The sequence below is a fragment of the Orbicella franksi genome, chromosome 10 (assembly GCF_964199315.1).
Source record: "Orbicella franksi chromosome 10, jaOrbFran1.1, whole genome shotgun sequence".
Taxonomy (NCBI): Eukaryota; Metazoa; Cnidaria; class Anthozoa; order Scleractinia; family Merulinidae; genus Orbicella; species Orbicella franksi.
The window spans coordinates 6,061,456-6,086,780 of record NC_138154.1 but is presented as its reverse complement, the minus strand read 5'-3'; the positions used below and the strand labels follow the sequence as shown (position 1 = coordinate 6,086,780).

The window sequence follows — 25,325 nt, the reverse complement described above, 5'->3', positions numbered from 1 at the left end:
AATTAACCGTATGTTATGCACGCCAGAGTACATTACAGCTATATTTTCTAATCCAGCAAAGTGTTTTTTTGTGATTTGTGATTATTCAATTAGATTTAAATTGTTGAAATTCTTGCAAAGCACTCCATAACCACAGTTAACAAAGCTATGAAATGTGTTTCATTGACAAATAGTTTTTAATTTTATACATTGGCTGCTGTGCCAGCCAAAATCAATGGCTCTGGTGAGTGTCAAGCCAGTCATCCATACCCAAAAATAATGGGGCTTCTCTCAAAATTAATTTTTTGGGGCCTCTTTTTGTTCTAAAAAGGCCAAGGCCCTCCTCCAGATCTGCCACAACAAGACATGTGAAAATTATGTTTAATAACCAAGTGCAAATATTATGCACTTCTAAAAGGTGAAATCATGGCATTACACATTACTTTTATATTAAACAGAACAACTTTTTGTTGATGTCTCCAGGTTTAGTTGTAAGAGAAGAATATGTATTCAAACGTGATGCAGCAAAAATTCGCACCCACATGTCATGCCAAGCTGCACTTCTGCTACTATTTACCATCACCAGTACTTTGCAAGGGGAGGAAACAACTACTGCAATACAACTGCGCTGTGATTTAATCGGAATACTTGTAAATGCTGCTGCTACAACACCAAGTGAGCACCCTTCATCTACACCTGAACAACCATCTATGATACCAACTGCATTATCTGAATATCCAACCACTATTTCTGAGCCACAAACTCCTGTGCTTCCATCAACGCCAGTTTCGACAATGCCATCAACATCGACAAGTGCATCAACCCAAATTCTTGCAACACCATTGACAGTAACTCCACCTTGCAATCACGATCAGCAAGCATCAATGTCTAAACGCATCCGCACTCAAGATCTTCTGACACGCCAAGAAAGCATAAGGCAAACACAAGATAAGGGGCGAAAGTTCACCTCCAGAGAAGTTGTCCGTCGCCTAAATCTGCAGAGAGATGAACTTACAAAACTCGCAAAAAATGTTCATTATGGCTCAAAAAATGATTTCATTGCATCATTGGCAGAAACAGTAACTAATTGCAAGGGAGATGATCATGATCATAATGAAAACTGGGATGGAAGTTTAACCCCTCAGGATGTTGTAAATTTGGCCAAAATTGCTCACGATCTCCAGAAAAGGAAGCCGATTTATGACCTCATCATACAACAGGATGCTGCCCAACACTATCACCTGTCAGCAATTGAGATGCTCAATCTTCAGGACACCACCAATCCAACAGAAATGTTGCGTGAACTGAGACAGAAATTGCCAGGATATTTTGACTCAGAATCCAAGATGAACATCCTCAAGGCAAAACTTCGAAGGGAGTTTGAAGTGGTTTGGCAACCACAAAGAACGCACTCTGGATGGCAAATCAGTCCAGAGCGACTCAGGGAGACATTGCTCTTTTTGTACTGGTGGCTGCCTCCAAATGAATGGTGGAAGATTTACGGAGATGGTAGAAATTTTGGTGGGAAGGACAGTGTGGCAATAACACTAAATGTATTAAACAGTGAAGCTATGTTTCATGGTCTAAGCTACCATAGCCCAGAAGAGTACTGGCTGCTTTCAATTTTTTACGGAAAGGACACGGGCCTTAATTTGGAACTGAACCTTGGCGATCCCACAAAGCGAGGCAGTCTAAATTCCTGGATAGAATCAATGATTAACAGAGGACACAAAGTGTTCATATCATCTGATTCGAAATTTTCAGATAATTTACTTGGAGGTGGGTTGGATTCCACAAGTACAGATTCCTTCACAATGTACAATTATGAAACCAAGGAGACAAGGTGCAAGGTTGGAGAGAACACAGGATTTCGATCAGAAATTGGTCGCAGAATCAACAGAGAGCATCCGGAATCACTTCTTCCATCACTGCCGACATCATGCTACATTCCAGATGGAAATCACTGCTTCTGTAGACTAACAGAACACATGGTGTTTGATCGTTGTATGACCTGTTTAAATTTAGAAGGCCAGCAAACTATGGGAGGGCATGCTGCCAAAGAACAAACGTTAAACCACTTTATCAGCAACATAAATGCCAGAGGAGTAAGGAATGGCAAATTCGAACTACGGTATGAGGGCAAGAAGCTGGAGCAGATTACACTTAATGTGAATCATGCTGAGACAGTATCGTCACCAGCAAGTGAATATGCAGGAAGCCCTTACCCAGAAATTCTGGAGAATGTTGCCAGCAAAGAAGTGTTTTTTGATTTGCCTGTTCACCTGAAGAATGAACTGAATTGGCCTTCTTTGAAAATTTCAGAATATGACCTCGAGATGAAAATATGGGATGTGAACTGGGAACTTCATAAATTGGAACGGTGGGATGAAGACCCGAGGCAATTTCCTGACCGATTGAATTCAGGAGCATCTGTTGGCTCTAAAGATCCATCCGATTACAGATTTGGTCTTACAGACACTGAAATAGACAAGTATGTGAAACTTGCTGATCTCTTCCATGCCTTAACTTTGCTGCGCTATGGATCATCAAAGCTTTACCCTTACCTCATGAAAAGAGTGGATGTATTCCCCATCATGCTCAGAGACTTGCCGTTCCATTCATTGTTTCGTGGAGGCACGGAGGGTGGCGAAAGAACACATTACTTGCACCAATGTTTGTACTTTGGACACTCTGCCAGGGGAGGAGGTTGGAAGAAGCAAGACCCTATTATCACACTTTTTGTGGCACTACAGATTTCTAAGAAGACGTATAGAGAAGTGCCCAACAGCAGTCAAGGAAGCATATGAGTTATACGTTCAAAAGAAATTTGAAGAGGAAGGCCTTGACTACACTACTGAAATGAAGGCGGTTGAATCTCCCTCAGTCCAGGCTGGTAATTCATCATGCCAAGAGCTCACCAGCACTCCTCAGTCTTCTAATCCAGAGCAACAGCTCCCTCGGTCAGAAGCTGCAGCAGAAAATCAGCCTTCATTTAACAGCTTGAATGTTGAAGATTCATTTCTGCCAAGCCAAGAAGCTGATAACAATATCACTCTTCAGTCTTCTACTCCAGAGCATCAACTCCCTCAGTCAGAAGCAGCAGTAGGAAATCAACCTTTACTGAAGAGTTTAAATGTTGAAGATACATCTCTGCGAAGCCAGGAAGCTGACAACTACAAGAGAGGAGACAGAGTCTTCATTGAGAAAGGTGGGCAGACAACCAAGGCAATGGTTTGTGAAATTACTCCACAGAAAAAGCGTGTAAAAGTGGCTGTTAATCCTAAAGAACCTCCTTTCTTTGTTGAAATTACATCACTTTGTGACCCTGATCCTCAAGTTTTGAATGGACTCACTTTTGTCATTTCTGGAAGACTTAACGAGAAGGACAAAAGTGGCACGAATGCTGAACAACTCACTCCAGTTATTGTTCGGAATGGTGGGAAGGTGTTTACAAGGGATGTGGCACAAGCTGCTGATGCAGACTTCATTTTGATAACATACAGAAAGAGCTTGAAAAGGATATCAAAAAGATCAACAAACCGATAGTTTATGCATATCGTTTCAAGTGGCCAATTATCTCAAAACAATTTGTGCTTGCAGCTGACAATGATAAAGTCCTTCCAGATATCCATAAGTACAAGCTCAAATTAAACAACTTGGACAGTGCACCCACTAATACACTGGCTCATGCAAGAGTTATAAGACAAAGTGAACTTTTGGTCAGTACTACTAAAAGTGCCCACCGAGAGCTCAAGAAGGCCATGCGATGAACGCAAAAGCCAGAGTTGACAGAACAGGATGATTCTAACAAAGAAAATGATATCCCAAAGCAAAAACCGAAACGACCAGCAAACGGATTCATTGTGTACAACACAAAGGCCTATGCACAGCATGTTAAAGAAAATTGCGAGAAGGGCATGTCAGAGATCAGCAAAGTAATTGGACAGCAGTGGAAATTACTCAGTGAGGAGGAGCAAAAACAGTACAAGGAAATGGGACAGGCTGAATTTCAGCATAAAACAGAAAAATGGAATAGAGCACTCGAACTTGCACAATCCAATCAAAGCACACATTCAGGCATTGATTACACTGAGTTCGCATTTTCAAGGATGAACTGAACTGATAACAGAAATTACTGTTGGCAGATCGTGTGAATAGTCGTTCACTGCAAACAAGCTGTATCCAAAACACACTTTATCCCCCTATTAGACACACACTCAATCATATAATATTTTGTAAGTCAGGCACTGGTAAATAAGACTACAGCGCATTTCTTGCAATGTAAATTTAGGATTTTTTGGCATTAAAATTCTTTTCTTGGTTTTAAAACAAAAACTGTTGTAAGACACTCATTGCCTTGCTGTATTTTTTCAAAAGATTTTTTTCATTTCTGTTTCATTTACAATCCCTGGCTAATAGGCAGGGACAAAAGTCAGAATGGATCAACTCAGATGGCTGATTTGAATAAGAACAGCAGGTAGTGCTATTCTCATTCAAATCAGCGATCCGAGTTAATGATCGGGTCTGACTTTTGTCCCTGCCTATTAGCTAGGGATTGTAAACGAAACAGAAATGAAGAAATGAGAAAATACCCATACCCACCCCTCAGAAGGTCACTGGAAATTCCAACAAAAGTCTCAAAAGCCAGATTTTTTAAGGCAAGCATATAGCTAAACTGGAATTACTCGAAAGTACACAGTCCATTGTACACAAACCACCTTTAATTTATTCTGTCAGTTATACAGAAGTGACTGCTATAATAACTGAATGCTTTCAGAACAAGCATCTTAGTAACCATAAATAAATAAATTACTTTTGACATCAAAACATTCCAAAACTCTACAGTCCTGAACAGACCATCACAGGTTGATTGAAACTGAAAACCTAAACTGAATCCCTTTATGATATAATATTATTTTGAAATGACAAAAGCTTCTAGTCTTCTCAGTCTAGATTAAGTCAAAAAAACTTACAGTGGAATTCAGAAGATACATTACAAACTTACAGTGGAATCCAGATATTTTTAGCCTCATAGGGGAATATATTGGGTGTAAATTTGAGAAATTGGTGGTAATGTTGCGGTGTCTGACTGTGTGAAAGGGAACTGCTTTTGCTTTGATTTATCAGAAGCTCCAAAAACTCAAGTGTTCAATAAGGGGATTCCACTGTATCTTATATTGTTAAACAAAGCTTAGCTCTAATAACTACAAGTACTCTGATAAGCAACTGTAAATGGGTAATTAGACTCTGAATAAACAAAATTTAAACGTAAGCTCATTGAGGGCCTGTGAACAAAAAAATTTACTCTGCAAACATACTTAAAGTGGGAACAGGGATTTCCTGGTTCCAGGATTTTAACATCCCAATTAGCCCCCAAAAATGAATCTAACTTTGCAAGATCCCTCCCTGAATATGAAACTTGGAAATGGTTCTCACCTGCTAGACCCAAGATCTTAGAGTCATGCATTGGATCAAATATGCCAAGGTGAATAGGCTGCGCAGGACGAGTGGCAGTGCGTGAAATACCCGAGTAGACACCTTGACGTATTTGATTGGCCAAGCAACTCTTTCTGAGGTCCAACAGGTAAGAAAAATTTGCAGCATTTTTAACTTGACAAAACAAAACCCTGTCCCAGCCCTCGCAAATAACTTTGTCAACCAAACCCTTTCCCTTTGACCCAATAATGACATCAGATTGACACGAAACATGCGCTACATTGTTCACTGTACAAGATACACCCCTATCAATACTTTCAACTTTTTTGTCCACTACGGAACACAGCAAAAACTTAAACTTAAAAAGATCCTTATTTCTTGAAATGGATGTACAAATAAAAACTGAACCCTTACAAAAATCAAGAGAATACAAGGATCCAATCCTCAAAATGGTGCCATTTGACCCAATAAAGAAATAAAAGTGTAAACTGCTGCTACTAGGTACTGCCATGGTAACCTGATCCTGATATGGAATCTTGGTGACTGCAACTTCAGAACTTGATGTCAACCCTTGATCTGTAATCACCGTTCTTCTCTGCCTCTTCCTTGTCTGCTCAACTTGTTCCTGAGCAATGGCTTCTTCCACCTCCCAAACTTTGACAGTCTGTCTTTCTTTGCTGTCAACCAGTTGCAAAGTTACCTTAAATAAAAAGCTTGGTATTAATTTCAGGCTTCAGACTACAGGCACAAAAATTGGATGGCCACACAGTAAACATGTAGACCTAGAAAAATTCCTTGAATTACAATCAATTTAAGAGATGAGAGAAGTTAAAGGATTCCAAAAGATAATGAATTAAATGTACTTTGCCCTGAGAAACTTTATGCAAAGTAAGGCACTCAAAAGAAAAAACATCTTCTGAAGCCAATTAGTGTATTGTGGTTATTTTAATTTTTTCTTAGCCAAAAAAACAGTGTCTGACATTTTCAGAATGCAGACTGCAGACTTTTCACTCTGGTTAAACTTACTATGCACTTCAGTTAGCCTACTATTCACTCTGGTTAGCCTGAATAACACTTCATTTAGCCTGTTTATGGTACGCTTTCAATAATGGTAATGGTAACATGATAAATTCTCTTAGTTTGCAGTCTGCAAAATGTCAGACACAAGCCAAGAAGTAAGTGACGAGGGTTAACTTTTCTAGCAGTATCATTAGATGACAAGATGAAAGCAGCAATACAACCACTAAATGGGGACACTTGTAAACATCAATGATTCAAATGTTTGCCTTAAATCGGTTACGAACACTCCAAACTACTTTTCAGTATAAGAGTTGTATAGAGACTGGTAAGGAGAATTAGTAGTATGATCATGACCACTGACACTCGATGTAAAGTTATGTAAACAATAAATCTGCTGCTACAGAGAGTTGAAACTCACCGATTTCCTGATAGGATCTGACTGGAGAACATTTGCTGCTTTGCCATTCAAGTAAACAACGTCCCCGTGGAACAATTTCTTGAGATTCGGGTTCTGATGGCAAAAAGTAACTTGCGTGAGATACTTATAAGCGTCAAAAAGGAAAAGGAAATGAAAAAACTCAAAATTAACATTGAATAACTTCTTACCTTTTTTTGTGCAAGACGGCGCGGGATCAGCGTTTCTTCGATCGTTTCCTTTCTGATTTCGGAAAGGTCACTTATCTCGCGGTCCCACTCCGATCTCCATGGAGGAAGAGTCACAACAACCGAATTTTCGGATGCTGAAATAACTTTGGCTTTGGCCCAAATACCGAGCTGATCGACAGCTTCAACAGAAGCACCAACGGCAAACTCCATCATGTATCACGGCTCACAGCTAATAAACTAGTTAACGTGACGATCAAGTGTGTTTACAGTGATGAGAATAAGTGAGTAGCCACGCGTATGACTCAGTTATTTATAAGCCCGCGTAATGGCGTGTATTTGCATAACAATATATATCGTCTGTTGTTTTGACAAGCGCACGGTCAATCAAATTCAAACAAACTCTTATGTATTTCTTTGTAGTTTAATAGTATCTGATTGTTAACCTTAAATAAACTAATCCAACGAAAAGCTTAGCGATTGGTTGGTAACAAATCACTTCAAATAATTTTTTAATCGACTTCCATCTCGCAAACGAGAGCAAATTCATTCAGACGTGACCGAAGACATGCCGCCGTGGTTCTCACTGCCAGCGACAAATTGCGTTGTAATTTGCAAAACAAAGCGGTTCTCCGGTAATACGGAACCAAAACTTTCGTTTAAACGCTCATTTTCAAGCTTGTAAAATGCATATCAATAATAAACTGATATTACCTTTGCCGCTTATGAGCGAAACGTTTTTTGGTGGAAAGAGATGAAAACACGACGTGACATTTTTTTCGCAATCACCACGCTTCAAAGAACAAAAGGATACGCACTTAAGGGACAATAATTAAGCCGCATTGTTGAATTCTTTTGAAATACATCCACTGAATCGCCGCCCAAAAGTCACAAGTCCTATTCATTCATCTGAGCTCAATAATTCTGAAGATACTCAGCCCTGTCATTGGAGCAAACTCGACAATAACTCAAAGCTTGCCGACAGGTAAATTAACGAGCCTTCCGTGTCAATTAGCCAGCGGTATAGCCCATTTCTGAACAACACAAATAAAGTGTGCCTGTGTTGTAATGGATAAAGAAAAAAATAGGCGAACAGATGGAGAAGTGGCTGGAGAAGGAAGAGAACCTTGAAATGTGGCATGATAGTATTCCTGCTACAACAAGGAGGGTCTTGATGACAAAATGGGCTGGTGAAGCATGGAGAGAGCTGAGCTCTGATGAGGACTTTGTAAAGAAACTTTTTGAAAAAACTGGATGCTTGATGACTGCTGATGGGGAGGATGATGAGAAAGTAAGACCACAGGGACTTGAGCCTTATACATTTTAGAGCATACAGTCATGTGCATGGACATACTTAGACACTTTGCAATCATGGACTCTGGGAATACCTTTTGAGACTTTACATTCATACAAAAGCTAATGTACAGTACAATGCATCTTTATTTCAATACGCAAGAAAATTAATATTTTGTTTCACATTGTATTTGATTATTTTCAAATTGGTTCAATTTTAATTCCCTAAATTGGGTTTTTATTTATTTTTGCTGTTTTTATTTATATATTTATATTGCTGTTAACAATTTACATTATTATCAAATACAACTGTAAATATGGTAGCCTATGATACTGAATTTATTATTGTTTAAAAAATAAGGCTTGGCATTTTTGCGGTTTAAAATACAAATGTTCAACCATTATGACATACTAGTACTACAGTAGCTCTCTGAATGGTATCACTATGACAACTCCTACAAATAAGAACCTACTAAGAACCTAATCAGCCTGAGTTCGGAAAAACTACCCCAAAATATAAGAACCCATTCAGCCTGAACCCAAAAATTCTAGGTTCTTATACGCGGGTGTTTACTGTATCAAAAAGTGCTCAACACTAGCTAGCATATGTTCTAAATAAAGTAACTAAATAATAATATTAAAGTAATAACAATAATATTAATTTAAAGAGCTAATGTCATGATAAGCTATTATTTTATATTAATTACAAACAAATTCAGTTCAAACAGGGAACTGAGATAGTACTCTTAGTGATTTAATGTTATCATCATGTTCTACAGTTACATTACATGTATTGTTAGTCTCATATCATCTGGAAGTTACAATAATAATACCTGTTGCTGTATCATCCTTCCCAAAGGGAGCGCCGTCAGCACCAATGGCTACATGCAGAACTCCTTTTTACCCAGGCAGTGAGACCTGGGTTTAAATTTCGGCTTTGTTTTTTTTTTTCCCCCTCGTTCAGTCACAAATCGCTGTTTGGTCTCTAAAGCGCATGCGTCACCTGTGCATGCGTACAGCACATGGAATTTACAGAAGTTGTTGTCATGAAAAGTTAACACGGATTCCATGATTTCTGGGGCGATGAAATCATATACAAACGAACACACCGTTTGAGGTAGACCAACACTAAAGGACATTAAGCATTTTTGGAATGGGTCAGTCTGCAAGCCCTACGAGAGATCAATCTATGAGCGAACATTTTGAGTGAATTTATCGAGAATCATGTTATACCAAAGGAGCCATCAACCGGGGCTATCAACTCTTCAACTTGATAAAAAGCATCTTCAGAAGCGTCATTGTATGATCGTGAACCAAGTAGAATCCCAGCATGAACTCAAGAATGTCTGAGCAACAAGAGCAGAAAGGTTAGAAAATTTGTTTACGAATGTATCTGTTCAAGTACACCTATAGTAAGTAAAACGTTCTGAGAAACTTCGTTAAGTATAATAAAGATAAAATCTCAAACTAAACGATATTTTCTCATTATTTTATTGTGACAGAGTTATGTATCTTTACAAGAGTGAAACCCATGTAGCGAATTATTGTACATTTAAGTTGAAAGAAACTAATGTACATGTATATTGACCCCAGCAAAACAATTCTTGGCTTGCACTGTCACGCAGTCCTGATGCAATAAAAAATTTATTCAACAACCATTTAGTGGATTAAATCAAGAAATTGCGATGTTATAGGAGATTAATGAAGATGGCACTTCGCTAATTTTTAAGTCTGTGCATTTTCCCAAGCTCAGATATTTGTCCAAATATTTTGCACAAATTCAGAGACCAGTATCTCTGCAGTACACTAACATTGCAGCCGGAAAATAATGTGAACATCTGGAGCTTACTTTGGCTATCTAGGTGACTGATTATCTATACTGAACAAACAAGCATTTACATAAGCACTTGTCCTAGTACTTTAACTGCTGATTGGGCTAAAAATCATGACATAAGTATATGTTTTTTGACAAACGTGTTTTTAGGGCTATGTCACGCACTACCATAACTCAGAAATTCAAAATGTCTCGCTTCCTTGAGAAACACAAATAACAACGACAAAGGCTGAGGAAAATAGACTGAAACGTTTATAGGCTGATGTAAAGACCTTGACTCTTTTCACGCCCTAAAGACCTGCAAACGTGTAATAAGCTTTTAATTGATTCCGAGATATGCAATCAAAAGCAGATGAGCTTAAGCACATCGATTCATTTGAATTTCATACAACTTCAAATGCAGAACATTGAGCTCAATTGCAATATAGCTAGTGCTTCTCAGTATAATGACTGCCTGGGTACATGCAGCAAAGTGTCTAGTTCTCCATTGAACCAATGCAGGCAGGGGTTTCTGCTGTCTAGAAACAAGTACATATCCACAAACCTCAGCAGAAAAGGTTTCAAGGGCCTGTATACACCAGATGTTGATTCCAGGGAATGTTTGCTGGCCAGATCTTCCAAGGAGATAGTACATCACCAATTTCTATGCCTCTGACAAAGCTCACGAGTGTTTTGTAAGGCAAAATGTTTGGAACTTCACATCCTTTCATAAATTCTGTTTTCTGGTTTTTCTTTTTCTTTCCAGTCTCTTTCACGACATCTGAACTGTTTCTAATGCTTGTGTACTTTCTCTTGCTTATGAGACCTCCTTCATATAGTACACAGAAGCTTCTCACTTGATTTTCCTTGCTTTGTTCATAATGTTTTATTTTGCCGTTGATAATACCTGGAATTATCTCTTGCATGCAAATATTTGAATTCCTAATGTAAGTGTCATCTCAGGTTTTGATGCAGTGCATATTAATGTCATCCACAAACCATCAAGCACTGGTTTGTTGTCTCAGGGCAATTTTCTCTTGGCTCCAGCACAAGTATGGATCAGTCCAAGTGCAGCCACGGTCTTCTTTCTATGTCTGAAAAACTGCCTCTTGGAAAGATTAAGTTTTTCGCTGTTGGTTAGATGGATTTCACTTGAGATAGTGGGCCCTCTGTCATCTTTTACCTTTTTGGCTTGATCACCACTATCATTTTCTACATTTTCCAATTCAGCAATCTGTGTATAATTAAGCTCATACAAATAAACAAAAATGTTCTTTAAGAATAACAATAAATATAACTGTTTTTTAGTTCTGAATAAATAGTCTGCAGATTAGTCCAGCTTAATTTCTCAGTCTGAAGAGCTAGTTAATTAAAATGGAACTATTAATGTGTATAACATCATGCCACCGATCACTAAATTCTATGATCAACCAGTTTCATAACACTCAGGCAGGGTGAGCTAAATAGTCTTTTAATATCAGTTTTAAACATACAAACTACACAAGCAATCCAAATAAAACTGCCTATATTTTATGAAATTTATGATCACACAAGATATCGTGTCAATTGCATATGCGAGGAATAAAACATTAATTTATTCAAACCTTTTGCTTTCGTCGTCGAATACGTTCTTCATCCCTTTCTCATCGAGTTGCGATCTCAGCTCACTTATTTTCGCTTCGTATTGGACCAGCGCTTCCGTTCTCTCTTTCTTTAAGCGGTTGTATGCAGCAAGTGGAAAGTGCTCTTTTCACCCACTCGAGGTTACCCTAAGGACCACATGGTAATTTTTTTTTGTATTAGGACAAAAGCTATGAATTTGTACATTTTTAATAAGAAGAGATATTGAACAAACTTCGTATGGCTTTCAATTTTAATGTAAGTTTTTACATTTAGAGGAAATCTTACTAGAAAAGCAATACCTTGAACACTCTTCAGCTGGAATTTCTCTGAAATTTTCGCTTCCAATCATACTACTTTTCTCAGTTAAGTTTTCATTATTACACCAGTATTTACACGTCAAAAGAAAGCTACTGAACCATAAAATCTCAAAAAAAGGCCCCATTTTTTGCTGTGTTGTACCCAGGCTACGAAAATCTGGGCCAGTTTGGCCCAAGATCCTTCCACTTATACACCCAGAAGCCTTTGCCGCTGCCATCTTGAAAAAAAATGCCCACGTGCTGATGACCCATTTGAGGGGTGGTCTGGCCCCATTGTGGTTCCTTAATTTCCTGGAAGAGTGAAATCCAGCTTTCCTGAACTGCAAGTGGTACCTTGTCATCCCAGTCTAACCCCAACTGCCACAGTCATTGGATTCCTATCTTTGTTTTGATGATAAACTCTGCTGCAAATCCAATTTTGATTGTAAATGCAGGCCACTTGACTCAGGATCATTCTTTTGGTCATCTTCTGCACATGGTTTGGACTGTTGTCTAGCTTCAGTAGGTCTGCTACCACTCTGAAGTGTCAGAGCATGTCCTTGGAATGCAGGGGATGAATTGAGAACAATTCAAACAGGTGTGCTCTTGTCTGGCCTCAGTTCAGCGTGATTTAGAATGTAATGAACAGGACCATGATACCTGTCTTGTTCTTCGTTTGACAGCCTTGATGCAAATTTCATGCTCTCCACTTCCTCCATCTGTTTGCAGAAAGCTTCTGCTTGTTGAGGATTTCTTTTCAGGAGTCTTATCACATGTTTTATTGTCAAACCTCCATTTTCTGGCAGCAGGTTAGGGTCTTTTCTCCAAGGGTAAGGGATCATCCATTGGTTTTCGACTGTGAAACATGACTCCTCTATGAACTTAGCTTCTCTTTCTGTTTGAGTCAGTTTGTCTGCATCTGCAATTTGTGGCAGACAACACAAAATTTCTCCGACTTCGTAGGTTTCATCATGAGCTATCATGGGTTGCATGTGGCTTCTTTATTCCCCTTTTAGCCTTTTGGCCGGCTTCTTTGAACATGCTGGAACTTGAAATTCAACTATAACACATTACTTTATGATTAACTGTTTTTCTGGCACCAAAGTGATGTTGCGTCAAGTTTTGTAGCATTTTGTGGAAAAGTTCAGTTGGGTAATCCCAAAAGTGGTTGCAGACACTTAAGGGACCGGTCCCTTACAACTGCTTTTCATTACAATGTTTAAGTCACAGTTTAAACAGGGTTTCACAAAGGTGGTCGGTACTAGTAGAGGTGGTCGGTTACAAGAGTGGTGTCAAGAAGAGCTTCCACTTAATTTATTCTGAAATTAGCCATTTTCATAAAATTAATTTCTGCAAAAATAAGCAACAATATGTTACTTGTAACATGTACATCAGCTTCAATACCCCACTGTGCCAGAGTATTTGACATCTTGAGAAAACAGAAAGACAAATGCCCAGGGGGTGGGGGGCGGGGATGGACACTCGTAGAATATTGACACAGCCAATACTTCTAAACACTAAATTCCAAAAATGTAGCAACACTGAGAAAACCACTTCTTAAAGGTGCAAGAAGAGAGGGAGGCAAGTTCATGCTGTTTAATACATAGTTCTCATGTCACGATATGTTGGTAAATGAACTCACCTTTTATCCTTTAAATTTGTTGACAACAGATTGAGCAATATGCAATTTTGACCTCATCTACTTGCAAACCTGTTGAAGTTAAAAGAACAGTTAACACAGGTACAAGGCTTGTTTCCCAGGTAGATGGTAACCAACATAGCTTTTGAGCTTCCTAGTATCCCATCTCCCATTGCATTGTCCTATTTCGGATTCCTGTTTTCTCACTAAATGCATATCCCAGTCAACATACGATTGATGGAAAATGGCATGGGAAAATGGCATTATATTCACTCGTGATGTACATTTTCCATGAACGTGTCAGTGAGCTCATCAAAATGCTTCTAATGTACTTAACGTAAGTTTTTTAACTGATTTAGTGAACAGAGAAATAAACAGAAGCAGGAAGATTCAAACGTGATTTTGCAAGCGACTAAATCAACACAACGCTAAGAGTACACTTCTGCAGAAACATCTGCATGACAAAATGACTAACCTGTTCAATCAAGGAACTTTCTTCTTTGCTATCAGACATCATGTGTCATGGACAAGCAAAGCTACAAGCAGAAGTTTTTTGTCCATGAGCCAATTTCATCCAAACAAAGCAGACGTACCCTCCTGTACCACTAGAAATGGCAGGGAGTGTTTTAATCCTGTATATTCTACCTTCACGTATGCTTCCCCTAAAGGGTGCACGGTTTCACCTGTATAGGTAGACAGTACTACATTGGTCGGTTGCGTGTCAACATCAGGGCAAACTCTTTTGAAGAAACTCACTGGTGCCAGAGACAAGGCATATCCAGGGTCTAATTGCATACTGAAATCATTGTTTTGTTTCTTTAATGGAACAGAAATTCTGACCTAGAGATGGCATTCACATCATACACCATATACAATTTGTCTTCCTCAAGCAACCATTCTAAGGTTAACTCGTCCTCAACACACAAAGCATCTACTCCATTCTTCCTGCAAGCATGAGCAATATGTCCTCTTGTGTTAGAGTTGTGACATGTAGCATTTCTAAATTTGCATTTGGATCACATGTGGCCAGCATTTCCACATGAAAAACATGAAGGCAAGTGTGGACAGATACCTTGGCATAAAGGAGGAGGTACACAAGAATTTCCACCAGAGGATGGCGAAACTGCAGAATTCTTTGAAATGAAATTGACAGATAAAGATGACGAAACAAGAATTCTTGGAAACAGAATTTACAGATTGGGTCAGTTGCTGCTGAACTTGTATGCTCTCCTTCGCTGCGATTTCATCCACTATAGCCGCTTCCAAGGCTGGTTGAAATGTGCGATCTTCACTTAGGAGCTTTTTATGGGTCGCTGGGTTTTGAATGCCACAGACAAACTCGTCTCAAAGAGAACAGTTCAAGAATTCCCCAAAATTGCAAATCGATGCCAGATGTCTCAAACAGGCACTGTAGACAGAGATGGTTTCGTTTTCTTCTTGAGAGCAACGATGGAATCTATAGGATTCTGCGACTTCCAATCATAAAAGGTGTAAAATTGTGCTGTAGTAACTCACATACCTGCTTGAATGTTTTGTCTTTCGGATTCACTGGACTGCACAAATAATGAAGAACGCTGTAAGTCTTCTTGCTGATCACAGAAATCATTACAGCCACCTTTTTCTTTTCTGCTGCGGCGATAACAGCTTCCGATGCACTCGTTGGATAACTGTCAATGTTGTTTGCAACAAAAAACTGATCAAGTGTTTCCGAATAAACTTTAAATGTCTTGGTCATAGGATGAAATTCTCCAATGACACCCAATAGCAGCCTATGGTGGCGACAACCACAAGCGTGAAAACACAAAACGCCAAAACAATGTTAGAAGGAATCATGCGGTGTGCAAGTAATGCAGGAAGTAAGCAAAGTAACATCTCTCCCATCCTTGTTGGCAAATGTTACAACCAGGGAAACAGAACCATTCGAATAAACAAAAGAGAATATAATTAATACACAACACTCTTTAATCCACATATCGTGCCAAGCATGTGCGCATTACAAACTCAAGAAGTCCTATGACATAACAAGAACCTATAATATAACACGATGTATCTGCAATTGCCCATTTCATGATCAACGATGACCACAGTATGGCACTCCATCAGGATTTGGCCATCACTTCGTGACATCCTCTACATCACAGACAGGCATCACTTCATGCACATGCTTGATGTAGCAGCCTAGGGCCTCCTTTCTCTGCAAATAAATGGGGTCACACCATATCCTCCTCCTCTTTTGAATAGTATAGTAGACATTGTTGTCGCCCTTTTGTTTAGCATGGTTTGTCAACCTCGGTTGCCCATGAGCTTGGAGTCGGCTAGGGAGATTTTTCGCTTTGCAGAATACAAGGCGTATTGCAGCAGAAGGAGCAGGAAAGATTTTGACTCTTGTCAGTATTATGAGAATGAACTTTGGGTCTTGTTTGAGTAGAAATATTTCACAATGAGGGTCGTCAAAATTACTTGGTGGCTCTTGTTCTTGCTGAAATATGTGAAAAGAAGAGAAGATAATACGGATTACTAATAAATCGAAGGGACCATATTACATAACCAAGCGCTGTCTCAAAAATGGTGAAAAAGGTAAAGAATGGTTGTTTTTGAAGCCATTTAAATTAGCGCCAAAATATTACAGGGCTGCAATACTTGCAGTACATCAGTGAAAGCAACATCTAACATGAAAGAGGAACAGTGCCATTGAGGAATAATCATTGCATTTGTTGCAGGTTACAGGTAGGTAAATACAAGTGCATAAATATCTATAATTTATGCACTGGTGCGTCTGAATAGTAAAGGACAATGCGATATTGTCATAAGCCGGAGTAAACAAAGGAAAGAAAACAAAAGCCTTAAAGCTTAACTATTACTGCATTCAACAAGGAAATTAAAATGAGATCATGGCAGTTCTACCTTGTATGGCTGGAGTTTTTTTTATGTGGTTTTTCCACCTTGACGATCTCGATGCTGTTAACCATCAACCATCCTCATAGTTCTTCAATAAATGCCTCATGGAGCATGATTGTAATCTAAAAGTGATGAATATATGAAAGAACTGTTTTTTGAAGAATTCTGTGCAAAGAAAATTGAAAGTAAACAAGCAGCTCTTACCTTTCTTGAATTCGAATTGCCCACCATATTGAATTTGACCTGCATTCTTCAGAGTTGATTGGCTCACCAGTTTGAGCCACCATCTCACGAATATCCCAGCAAGAATAACAAACTGCACAAGGCAAAACATAGTGTTAAAAGCTCGACTGTAAACTAGAACTTGAACCATATACAGACTCTGTGCCATCAAAAGGGACCGCTGCATCCTGAAAACGGTCAAGATGAGAAGATAAATTGACATGTTCAAAATCCTTGAAAAAACAAGGAACACGTTCATCCACAGACAAAGCGTGGTGGACAAAGGTGTTCAAGGTAGCTAGTTTTTTGTCTCCAAATATGCAGTGGCAAAAGGATATTTGGACGAACCAGCATGATATTGCTCTTGTTTTTGTGATTGCACCCAGTAATTGGAAAAAATATGTCGCAGCCATTTATGTTTGCTGTGAAGATATCTCCAACGAGCTTGATTAAAAGAACATTGTTGCCGCTGAATTTCAAGGCAATATAAAACTGTGGTTGAAGATGTTGAAGATGTTGAAGATGTTGAAGATTCTCCACTCAAATGATTTTGGCACCTTAGGATCCCAATAATGAAACAACTACTTGCCCCACATGAGTAGTCCTCGCTCGATTTCCAGAAGTGCAGCCCCGTGAAAACTAAGTATGGCCAGCGAATTGCCCCACTTGAGTGGGCCTTGCTCGATTTCCAGAAGCGCAGCCCAGTGAAAACTAAATATGGCTGGCCACTCATACTGCAGGGCAAAATACATGAGGGACACCAAATGCTTAAGATGGCTCAAAACAGTTTTTAACACCTAGAATTTGGTGGGTTGCTAAAACCAGTCTTTAGTACTTGATGCTACAATCATGGTATCAAACATTTGCCCAATCATTGGTAAACAGGTTATCATTTTCGTGACACAATAAGTCACCATAGCAACAGTACGACCTCCTAAAAGCACCCTTAATTACTTCTTTAGGGGCTTATTCAAAAATGGCACAGTGACATTTTTTTTATATTATCAACTTTTAAGGTAGAGTTCAGAGCTACCTTAAAGTTGCATCTTATTATGCTTATCAAAAGTACCAGTATTTCTTAGCAATGCAGCCGTAGTTGGTGGAAGCTCAAATATCAAAATAGTTTGGTTCTTGGTCTTGTGTGGGAAAAATGTAGACCTCGATGCAGTTACTGTGAAAAATTCAATTATGCCTGGGGGGCTTAGTTAGTTTCAGGCCACAAGATTAAAGAACTTAAATTAAAAATGTAAGCCAGTTCCAATATCAAGTCCTTTTAGAATAGTACACTCTTTAGTTACAGTGTCAAGTTCTGCTCTGTGGTTCAAGAGGACTTAATGACATATTAATTTGATAGATCTTTTCGTCTAAAAAACCCTTTAGGTCAGTAGATATAACTAGCAACCTTTGTAGCATTTTGGGTGTAAAATTATGGGATGGCCTAATACAAGGGTTCCCAAATCTCCACTGAAACAGGGGGGGGGGGTGTATGTACAGGAATTTTTGTAAGCAAAAAATTGAAAATAAATAACAGGTCAAATTGTTAGATGTTAAAATGTGCACTAACACTGAGGGACCACCAAACTGCAATGCAGCCACGTCTACCACAAGGTACTGGAAAAATAATGATAATAATAATATAAGGGACAGATGAGCAGGGAGTGGTTAGTAAAGAAAGGGGGAGGTACAAATTAGTAATTAAAGTTAAGGAGGAAAGTAAAGAAATGGTAAACTAAAAAAAGTGTCCACATTGACTCAGAAATTTTGAAAAAGGTTATGTTTGAACCCAAAAGAACCCAAGGGGCACCTTTCTAAGACCTAACTAGTGAGACAATCTCAGTTAGTGCAGTGTAATGTATACCTCTGACGTAGTGATCATAACACAGTTCCTATAAAATCTCTGCTATTCACTCCTGGTTTGTATTGACCTTGTTAGTCAGATAGGGATTTTGATGAGATGTAATCTTAGCAGTGTGTGTTTGATGTGTGTATTTTCATTCACAGACCAAGAATAACTTACAATTAATTACCGTTTGTCAAGACAGCTCTCAAATTTTATTGTAGTGTTTTACGTCGATTTCTGCTCATTTTAAATTAAACAATACGTTTAAGTAGCGAACGCAACAATTTTACTCTTCACGGAAACTTTTGTAACTTGATACTTTTGTTTTCCTCGCAAAGATATGTAACCTGAAACTCTTGTTTTCTTGAAAACACATGGAAGATGTGCTTGTATTCTTTTCGCAGCTGGAGATAAATGGGAGAAAAATGAATGTCGGATGAAGGAATGGAAGAGGAACAATTTGCTCTATTTAAAACACAAATTTTCTTTTGACCGATAAACAAGAACTAATCTAATTATCAAATTGTCATGGAACAGAACAGTCTGTTGCCACCTTTGGCGTTAACAATAAAACCGCTTATATTTAAAATATACACTGATATTGATTAATACAACTGAGAAGCGTTTCAACAAGAGTTATTGAAAGTACACAGCGCTACTTGACCAAGATTATATCCTTCATCGGTGAATGAGTCCCCTCAGAGACTGATAAGATTTATGTGTTCAGTAGGTGCCACAGAGTCTGCAGCAATATTTGAACAGTCTCGGGGCTTTTTGTACAATTTGACAAGTTTTAATGCCACTTACTCGGGACAGTTTCAGCGGCGGGTATAAACATTTTGGTCTCTTTGCTAGAGACAATTAAAGGATGAAACAAATGAGCTAGTGTAGTTTGAAAACAACAGATGATATTTCTTGAACCAAGTTAGGCGTAATTCCAATAGACACCCAGTCACAGTAGCATTCTTGTAGCACACTAATGATGCTAGAACACATGTGTATGACTTGTTAGGGTTCTACCACAAGGAAAAAGTGCTCAACATTAGTGTGTGATCTTGTATGAAACGTATCTCTCACCTGATATGTAGTTGACACTAACACTTATAAATCTGCGCATGCGTTTAGGGCAAATATTGGTTTTAAAAATACTGTAGTTGTAGTCAGGCATAGTAATAAAATCTTAAATTAAATCAGCATTAAATCAGCCCCAAAGCCACAGAGGCTTTGGTACTCTGCCATATTTTCAAGGAATCTCTGAAAAAATTGCAAGAACTTTGGGACAATTCGACGTAAATGTTGCTCATAAACCCAGCAAGACGGTTGAAGAAACGGTTGAAGAAACCGAAGGACAAATTCGATCAAGACCTGTCAACTAGTGTCGTATATAAAAGAACATAAAAGAGCCGTCCTCACATGTGACAAGAACTCTCTTTTGGCACAACACTGTATGAAAAACAACCACGAATTTGATTTTAATAATGTCAAGGTTATAGACCACCGTCCCTTGTGGTTGTGTAGATTGTTCTTAGAAGCGTGGCATTCCATTCACGAACCAAACTCAATTAATGACCACACGCATATTCCAGACATTTACAAAATGCTAAATTAATCCCTAGTGAGTTCCTCACATTCTTACAAACATCTCATTTACATTTAGACGTCGTTAACATTCATTTCATCACTGAAGAAGGTTATAGTGTTTTAGCTGAAACATCTATTTTAAGATTTTTAAGTCAGTGACAACAACTTTTAAGATTTTAAATATTGGTTTTGTTCTAAAGAGAAAAGTACCACAAGGAGAGCAAGGGGCTTTCTGAAACAAGCGGGTTTTATAATTATATCTTGTCGTTGTTTAAGTTGGCGTATGGCTTGTCATTCTGTAGCAGTACGGTTATCATGAATAGTGTTGGGTTTACCTGTGGTTATGTCAAGTTTAGCAGCATCTAAAAAGGTGTTTAGGGCTCTTTCTCTGTCGTTGGGGGGGTTCAAGTACTTTTCTTATGGAAAGGAGTGTCGTGTTCGTTAGCTGTGGGGGTATTGCAGTTTTCGTCAAAAAAATACTTGGCAAGTCGCATGCGTCGTGAAAAGTCGTAAATGTTGGATGAAACTTCCGACCAGTTGATATGTCATGGTGTAGGGCAGAATGTGAGTCCATGTGAAAGGGTCGGGAGATAAAGAGCAATTGGAAAGATTAATGACAGAAGAATGATCTAGCTGGATGTTGGCATGTTTGGTTTTGCGGCGAGAACGCTTGTGTGTGACAGTTGAGTTGGAAGTGTTATGTGTAACATTAGATGGTATGTCTTTGTCACTGGCATTAGGGTTGTTGACCTGTTGATTGAAGCTATTATCGGTGGAATTGTGGCACAGCTGTGAGCAAGCAGAGACTCAAGCGAAGAGGTCATGGAATCGAGTTTGGTTGTGTAGAATAAAAATGCATCCTGTGAACAAGAATTGCACAAGAGTTCCATGTGATACGAGAGTCCCTCAGTAAGTGCTGTATCCTGTCTGCATTCGGTGATGAGTAGCTTCAGGTGTCTGTAAGCAGCAGAGTGTGATATATATCTCCATCGACACTGAAATTTTTCGTTCTCTGTATACAATGGTGGTAGGCTTGGATATAGGGATGCTGGAATGTAGTTGTTTTCTTTGAAGAAGGTGTAGTTCAGAAGGTGTTGTTTGTATCGTGTAAGTTTTAGTTGAATCCTTCCCATGGCGTTGAAAAGGCCAGTATATTGGTGTAGTGTAGCTCTGGCTGAGTCTGAAGAGTAGGCGTCTATAGCAGATTGTCCTGATGTAGCGCTTGAAGGTCCAGGGTTAGGTTCAATGTCCATGCAAATTGTAAGGGATGCAAGGATCAATAAAACGACTGACAATGAAGGAAATCCATATGACAATCCCTTGATGGTTTTAGTTGAGTTAATAGAGATGTTTGGTAAATATATTATAACACGAGGATGAAAGGGACCATTACAAATTCTCCACGAGGCGATGTCGATGCCCATGGTGATGAAGAGAATAGCAGGTAAAATCGGATCTGTCGGAAGATCTACAACATCCCCCGCAGACTCTCTTTACAAACCAAATATGTCAACAAACCTAAATGTATACTATTTATAACTACCTTCAATCCATCACTTCCTCATATCTCTAACGTCATCAAAAAACATTACAATTTGTTGCTTTCTTCTAACCGCTGCAAAAACGTTTTTCAGCATTTGCCTGTTGTAGCCTTCAGACGCTCCCCTAACCTTTGTGACCTACTAGTTACAGCTAAACTCTCTTCTGATTCTTCTAATCCCTAACTCCCTTCTGCTTCTTTCTGTTGTGCCAAAAACTGTGCTACTTGTCCCTACATTTCTCGCGGACTTACTACATATACCTTCTTTTCTACTGGGGAAACGCACCCCATAAAATCTAACCTGACCTGTGACACTAAAAACCTCATCTACATGATTCAATGTAACCGCTGTAATTTACAATACATAGGAAAGATGAAACGACGATTAAAAGACTGATTTAATGAACACCGCCGTACCATAGATAACCCTAACAACAAATCTAAACCTACTACAGCCGCCGAACATTTCCTGTCCTCTCCTAACCACACTGCTAACGACATGCAATTAATCCCCATCGCAAAAATCTTTTCGAACCAAGACTCTATCCATAAGGCCAGGGAAGCATTTTGAATTCAAAAAGACAGAACAATTGATCCTGATTGTCTGAACATCTGCAAAGAAACATATGAATTGTTTCCATTTGTTTTCTTTTATCATGTTCTTTTATCATGTTATTTTATTTTACCGTATGCTTATCTCTAATTTACACTGTCAATTTCTTTTACGTATTTCAGGTATTATGTAAATATCGGCTACATAAAAGCACGTCCCAATGTAAAATTTTCATTGTACCTGAAGAAGGCTGGTTTGGCCAGCTGAAATATAGTTCACCTTCAAAAAATCATCCTACATTGCGTCGGTGTTTGCTTTTGTATTCTTCATTTTACATGTAAAGCCGATTAGAGAACCCACCCCCACCCCCACCCCCCCTGTGTGCTTTCGCAAAAAGCTCTCTTGTTAGTCAAATATTTCTTCAAACATAATAGCAAGTTCAGTTAAATGTTTATCTACCACACAGTAAATTTAAAGAATTTAAACCAGTTTCTCAGGTACGAGCACTTCAAGATGGAGGGTATTCATATGCTGCATGACCTTCTAAAAAAGAATACTAAGTGAAGCTGGATTAGAAGGATGCTTACTTCACGGTACCAAATTGAATATGGGTAAAACATCAGAAATTTCTAAGGTTCATATGGAAAGAGACCCTTTTCGAATTTGCTTGCTTCCCCTACAGCCTTTCCTCAGCTCTGAGAGTCTTCACCAAAATCATGAAGCCAGTAGTGGGCTTATTATGACAGCTGGGTACCAGGGTAATTATTTATCTACACAACCTTTTGGTTTTCCCTGAATCGTACCAACTGGCCAGGTCTCATCGAACTATCACTCTGAACCTAGAAGTTCTAGGGTTCTCAGTAAATTATGAAAAATCATTGAATTTCTGGGGTTCACTGTGAATTCATTAACTTTAACCCTCTCCCTTCCTCGAGACAAAATCAAGAAGATCAGAAAGGAATGTGAGCAACTGCTGGACAATCCTTCCCCCAAAATCTAAGATCTTTCCAAACTTCTCTGTCATCTAACTTCATCCATTCAGGCTGTTTTTCCAGCACCTCTCTGCTTTCTCTACTTATAGGGAGACGAACAAAGCATTCAGCATAAATCTAAAATATACAGCTTCACTTAATTTACACCCTCTTGCAAAAAAGGAGCTCCTTTGGTGCAGAGACAACTTAGAAGCCTGGAATGGGGAAGCCTTGATCGCAAGGGACTTAGATTTAGTCATAGGGACAGATGCATCCGAACAGGATGGGGAGTTTTCTGTATGGGAGTTTCCACAAGGGGTCAGTGGTCACCCCAAGAGCAAATGCTTCACATCAATTGTCAAACTTCTTGCAGGAGAATTTGCAGTCAAGATTTTTACCAGACACAAAGCTCAAATGAGAATCTGCTTGCTAGTGGACAAGGCCTCAGCAGTATATTACATCAACAAGATGGAGGTACCAAATTCCCTGTTCTCCCTCAGTTGGCCCTGGACCTCTGGCAATGGTCTCTAGCTCACAATCTAGTGTTGGAAGCCCAACACATTCAGGGAGTGTTGAATGTCAGAGCAGATCAGGAATCAGGACTCTTGTTCAACCACAACGACTGACAACTATCCCCAATTGTTTTCAATCTAGTAAATCAAACACAGGGACCTCTTGACGTTGATCTCTTCGCATCCCGCCTCTCTGCTCAACTCCCCAGATTTGTCAGTGTGAGACCAGACCCAGAAGCAGAGGCATTAGATGCTTTTTTCCAGGACTGGAGCAAGATGCGAGGCTATGCCTTCCTCCCAATTTCCTGTAGTGGGGTGCTGTCTCAGACGAGTCTTTGTTCAGAAAGTATCAGCTCTAGTCTTGAGAGCCCCTGTCTGGCAAACACAACCCTGATACAAAAGTGCATGGTAGGTGATTCATTCAGACCTTGACCCCGCATCACAAACTGCCACTGTGTGGATCTCCCGCCTTTCTGCCATAGTGCCAAAAAAGGATAGCATTGACTTTCCATCAACCTCTCAGATCCCCAGTTTTTCTGGTAAATTTGACCCAAATTTGACAGCTAGCAGAAACTGTGAAATGTAGCAAATGCAGTTCTTGTTTTGTATCTGATATAAATGGACATTGAACTTCTTGTAAAATGCCAGAGATGTTTGAAATAAGCACAAATCAGTCCATACCTTTTAGTTTTGGAATACCATATTTCATACCTACTAATGAACAAGAAATGAGCCATTTTCTACTACCCCCAGAACACACAACTAAAACTTCAGCAATAATATGATGCCAAAACCAAACACTCTTACCTTCCCTCTATCACAAACAGCAATAATCTTTTTGGGCCACTTAAACAGGAAGATGCTATTTTACCTCCATTTCTCCTACCACCCGATGTCATACACCAAAAGTTAAATACATTCAGTTGATCAAGTTAGTTCCACAAAAAGTTCAAATCCCCTCTCTTACCAATTTAAAGGAAAGAAAATTAAGAAAAACGAAAATAAACACAACAGCATATTGAATATGATGACTCGGTGTAGGCTGGGAACTAGTTGACTGGCGGTAAAGGAGGAAGGGGCTTCCCAAGGCTGGCCATAGATAATTGTTCCATGCTTTTTTCATAAGTAAGCTTTTTGATTGAAGGAGGGCTGGTGTAGGCTCATGTCATAAGTGGCAATGAATAATGAACTATTAAGAAATGAAGATATGAACGAAAGTTGACAAAAAATTCCAATGACCTGCTTGTTGTGTTTGCTGATTAGGGAAAAGCATTTTGAAATCCATTTTGCATTTTGTGGGCTTTGAATAGACGAAGTTTCCAGGTCAAGCAGGCTTGTACTGTCAAAGGTGGGGTTGCAATGAATCAGATAAGAGCGGAAAACACAATAGTAATTTTGAGTAACAATTCAGTTTGAATTTTTGTTTTCATATTCACTTGCAGAAACTCCATTTTTTCAATACAAAGGAAAAAATCTGGAAACGTTTTATCATATTATTTTACATCG

General features: G+C 39.0%; 3 protein-coding genes and 2 pseudogenes across 3 annotated transcripts in view; 2 read left to right on the top strand and 3 right to left on the bottom strand.

Annotated features, from left to right (window-relative positions):
• LOC145501000 (uncharacterized) overlaps positions 1-5,422 on the top strand; it is a 7,274-nt gene extending 1,852 nt beyond the window's left edge. The window contains exons 2-3 of the mRNA XM_081480570.1: positions 463-1,899; positions 5,394-5,422. Coding sequence (XP_081336696.1) covers positions 463-1,899; positions 5,394-5,422 — 1,466 coding nt within the window. The remainder of the gene's footprint in view (positions 1-462; positions 1,900-5,393) is intronic.
• The window catches only part of LOC145501511 (uncharacterized), a 12,285-nt pseudogene extending 3,364 nt beyond the window's left edge, over positions 1-8,921 (top strand).
• Positions 5,177-7,549, bottom strand: LOC145501020 (uncharacterized). The gene is made up of 3 exons (XM_081480587.1): positions 7,042-7,549; positions 6,854-6,946; positions 5,177-6,115 (listed from the first exon to the last, which is right to left on the bottom strand). The coding sequence occupies exons 1-3, from the start codon at positions 7,252-7,254 to the stop codon at positions 5,177-5,179; spliced, it is 1,245 nt and encodes a 414-aa protein (XP_081336713.1). The 5' UTR covers positions 7,255-7,549.
• LOC145501190 (uncharacterized) lies at positions 8,914-16,541 on the bottom strand (annotated as a pseudogene).
• A 3,948-nt stretch (positions 16,542-20,489) lies between these two features.
• Positions 20,490-25,325, bottom strand: part of LOC145501088 (uncharacterized) — a 461,598-nt gene continuing 456,762 nt past the window's right edge. Inside the window, exon 2 of the mRNA XM_081480645.1 lies at positions 20,490-22,271. Within this exon, the coding sequence (XP_081336771.1) occupies positions 20,873-21,667 (795 nt within the window). The 5' untranslated portion in view covers positions 21,668-22,271 and the 3' untranslated portion in view covers positions 20,490-20,872. The remainder of the gene's footprint in view (positions 22,272-25,325) is intronic.

Bases quoted from the DNA above. Each gene is read 5' to 3' on its own strand.
- LOC145501020 (XM_081480587.1), bottom strand. From the start codon at position 7,254: ATGATGGAGTTTGCCGTTGGTGCTTCTGTTGAAGCTGTCGATCAGCTC. The intron at 6,947-7,041 runs GTAAGAAGTTAT...TTTTGCCATCAG, and splicing joins GCCGTCTTGCACAAAAAAAG to AACCCGAATCTCAAGAAATT. The intron at 6,116-6,853 runs GTGAGTTTCAAC...TTTTTATTTAAG, and splicing joins CAGATCCTATCAGGAAATCG to GTAACTTTGCAACTGGTTGA.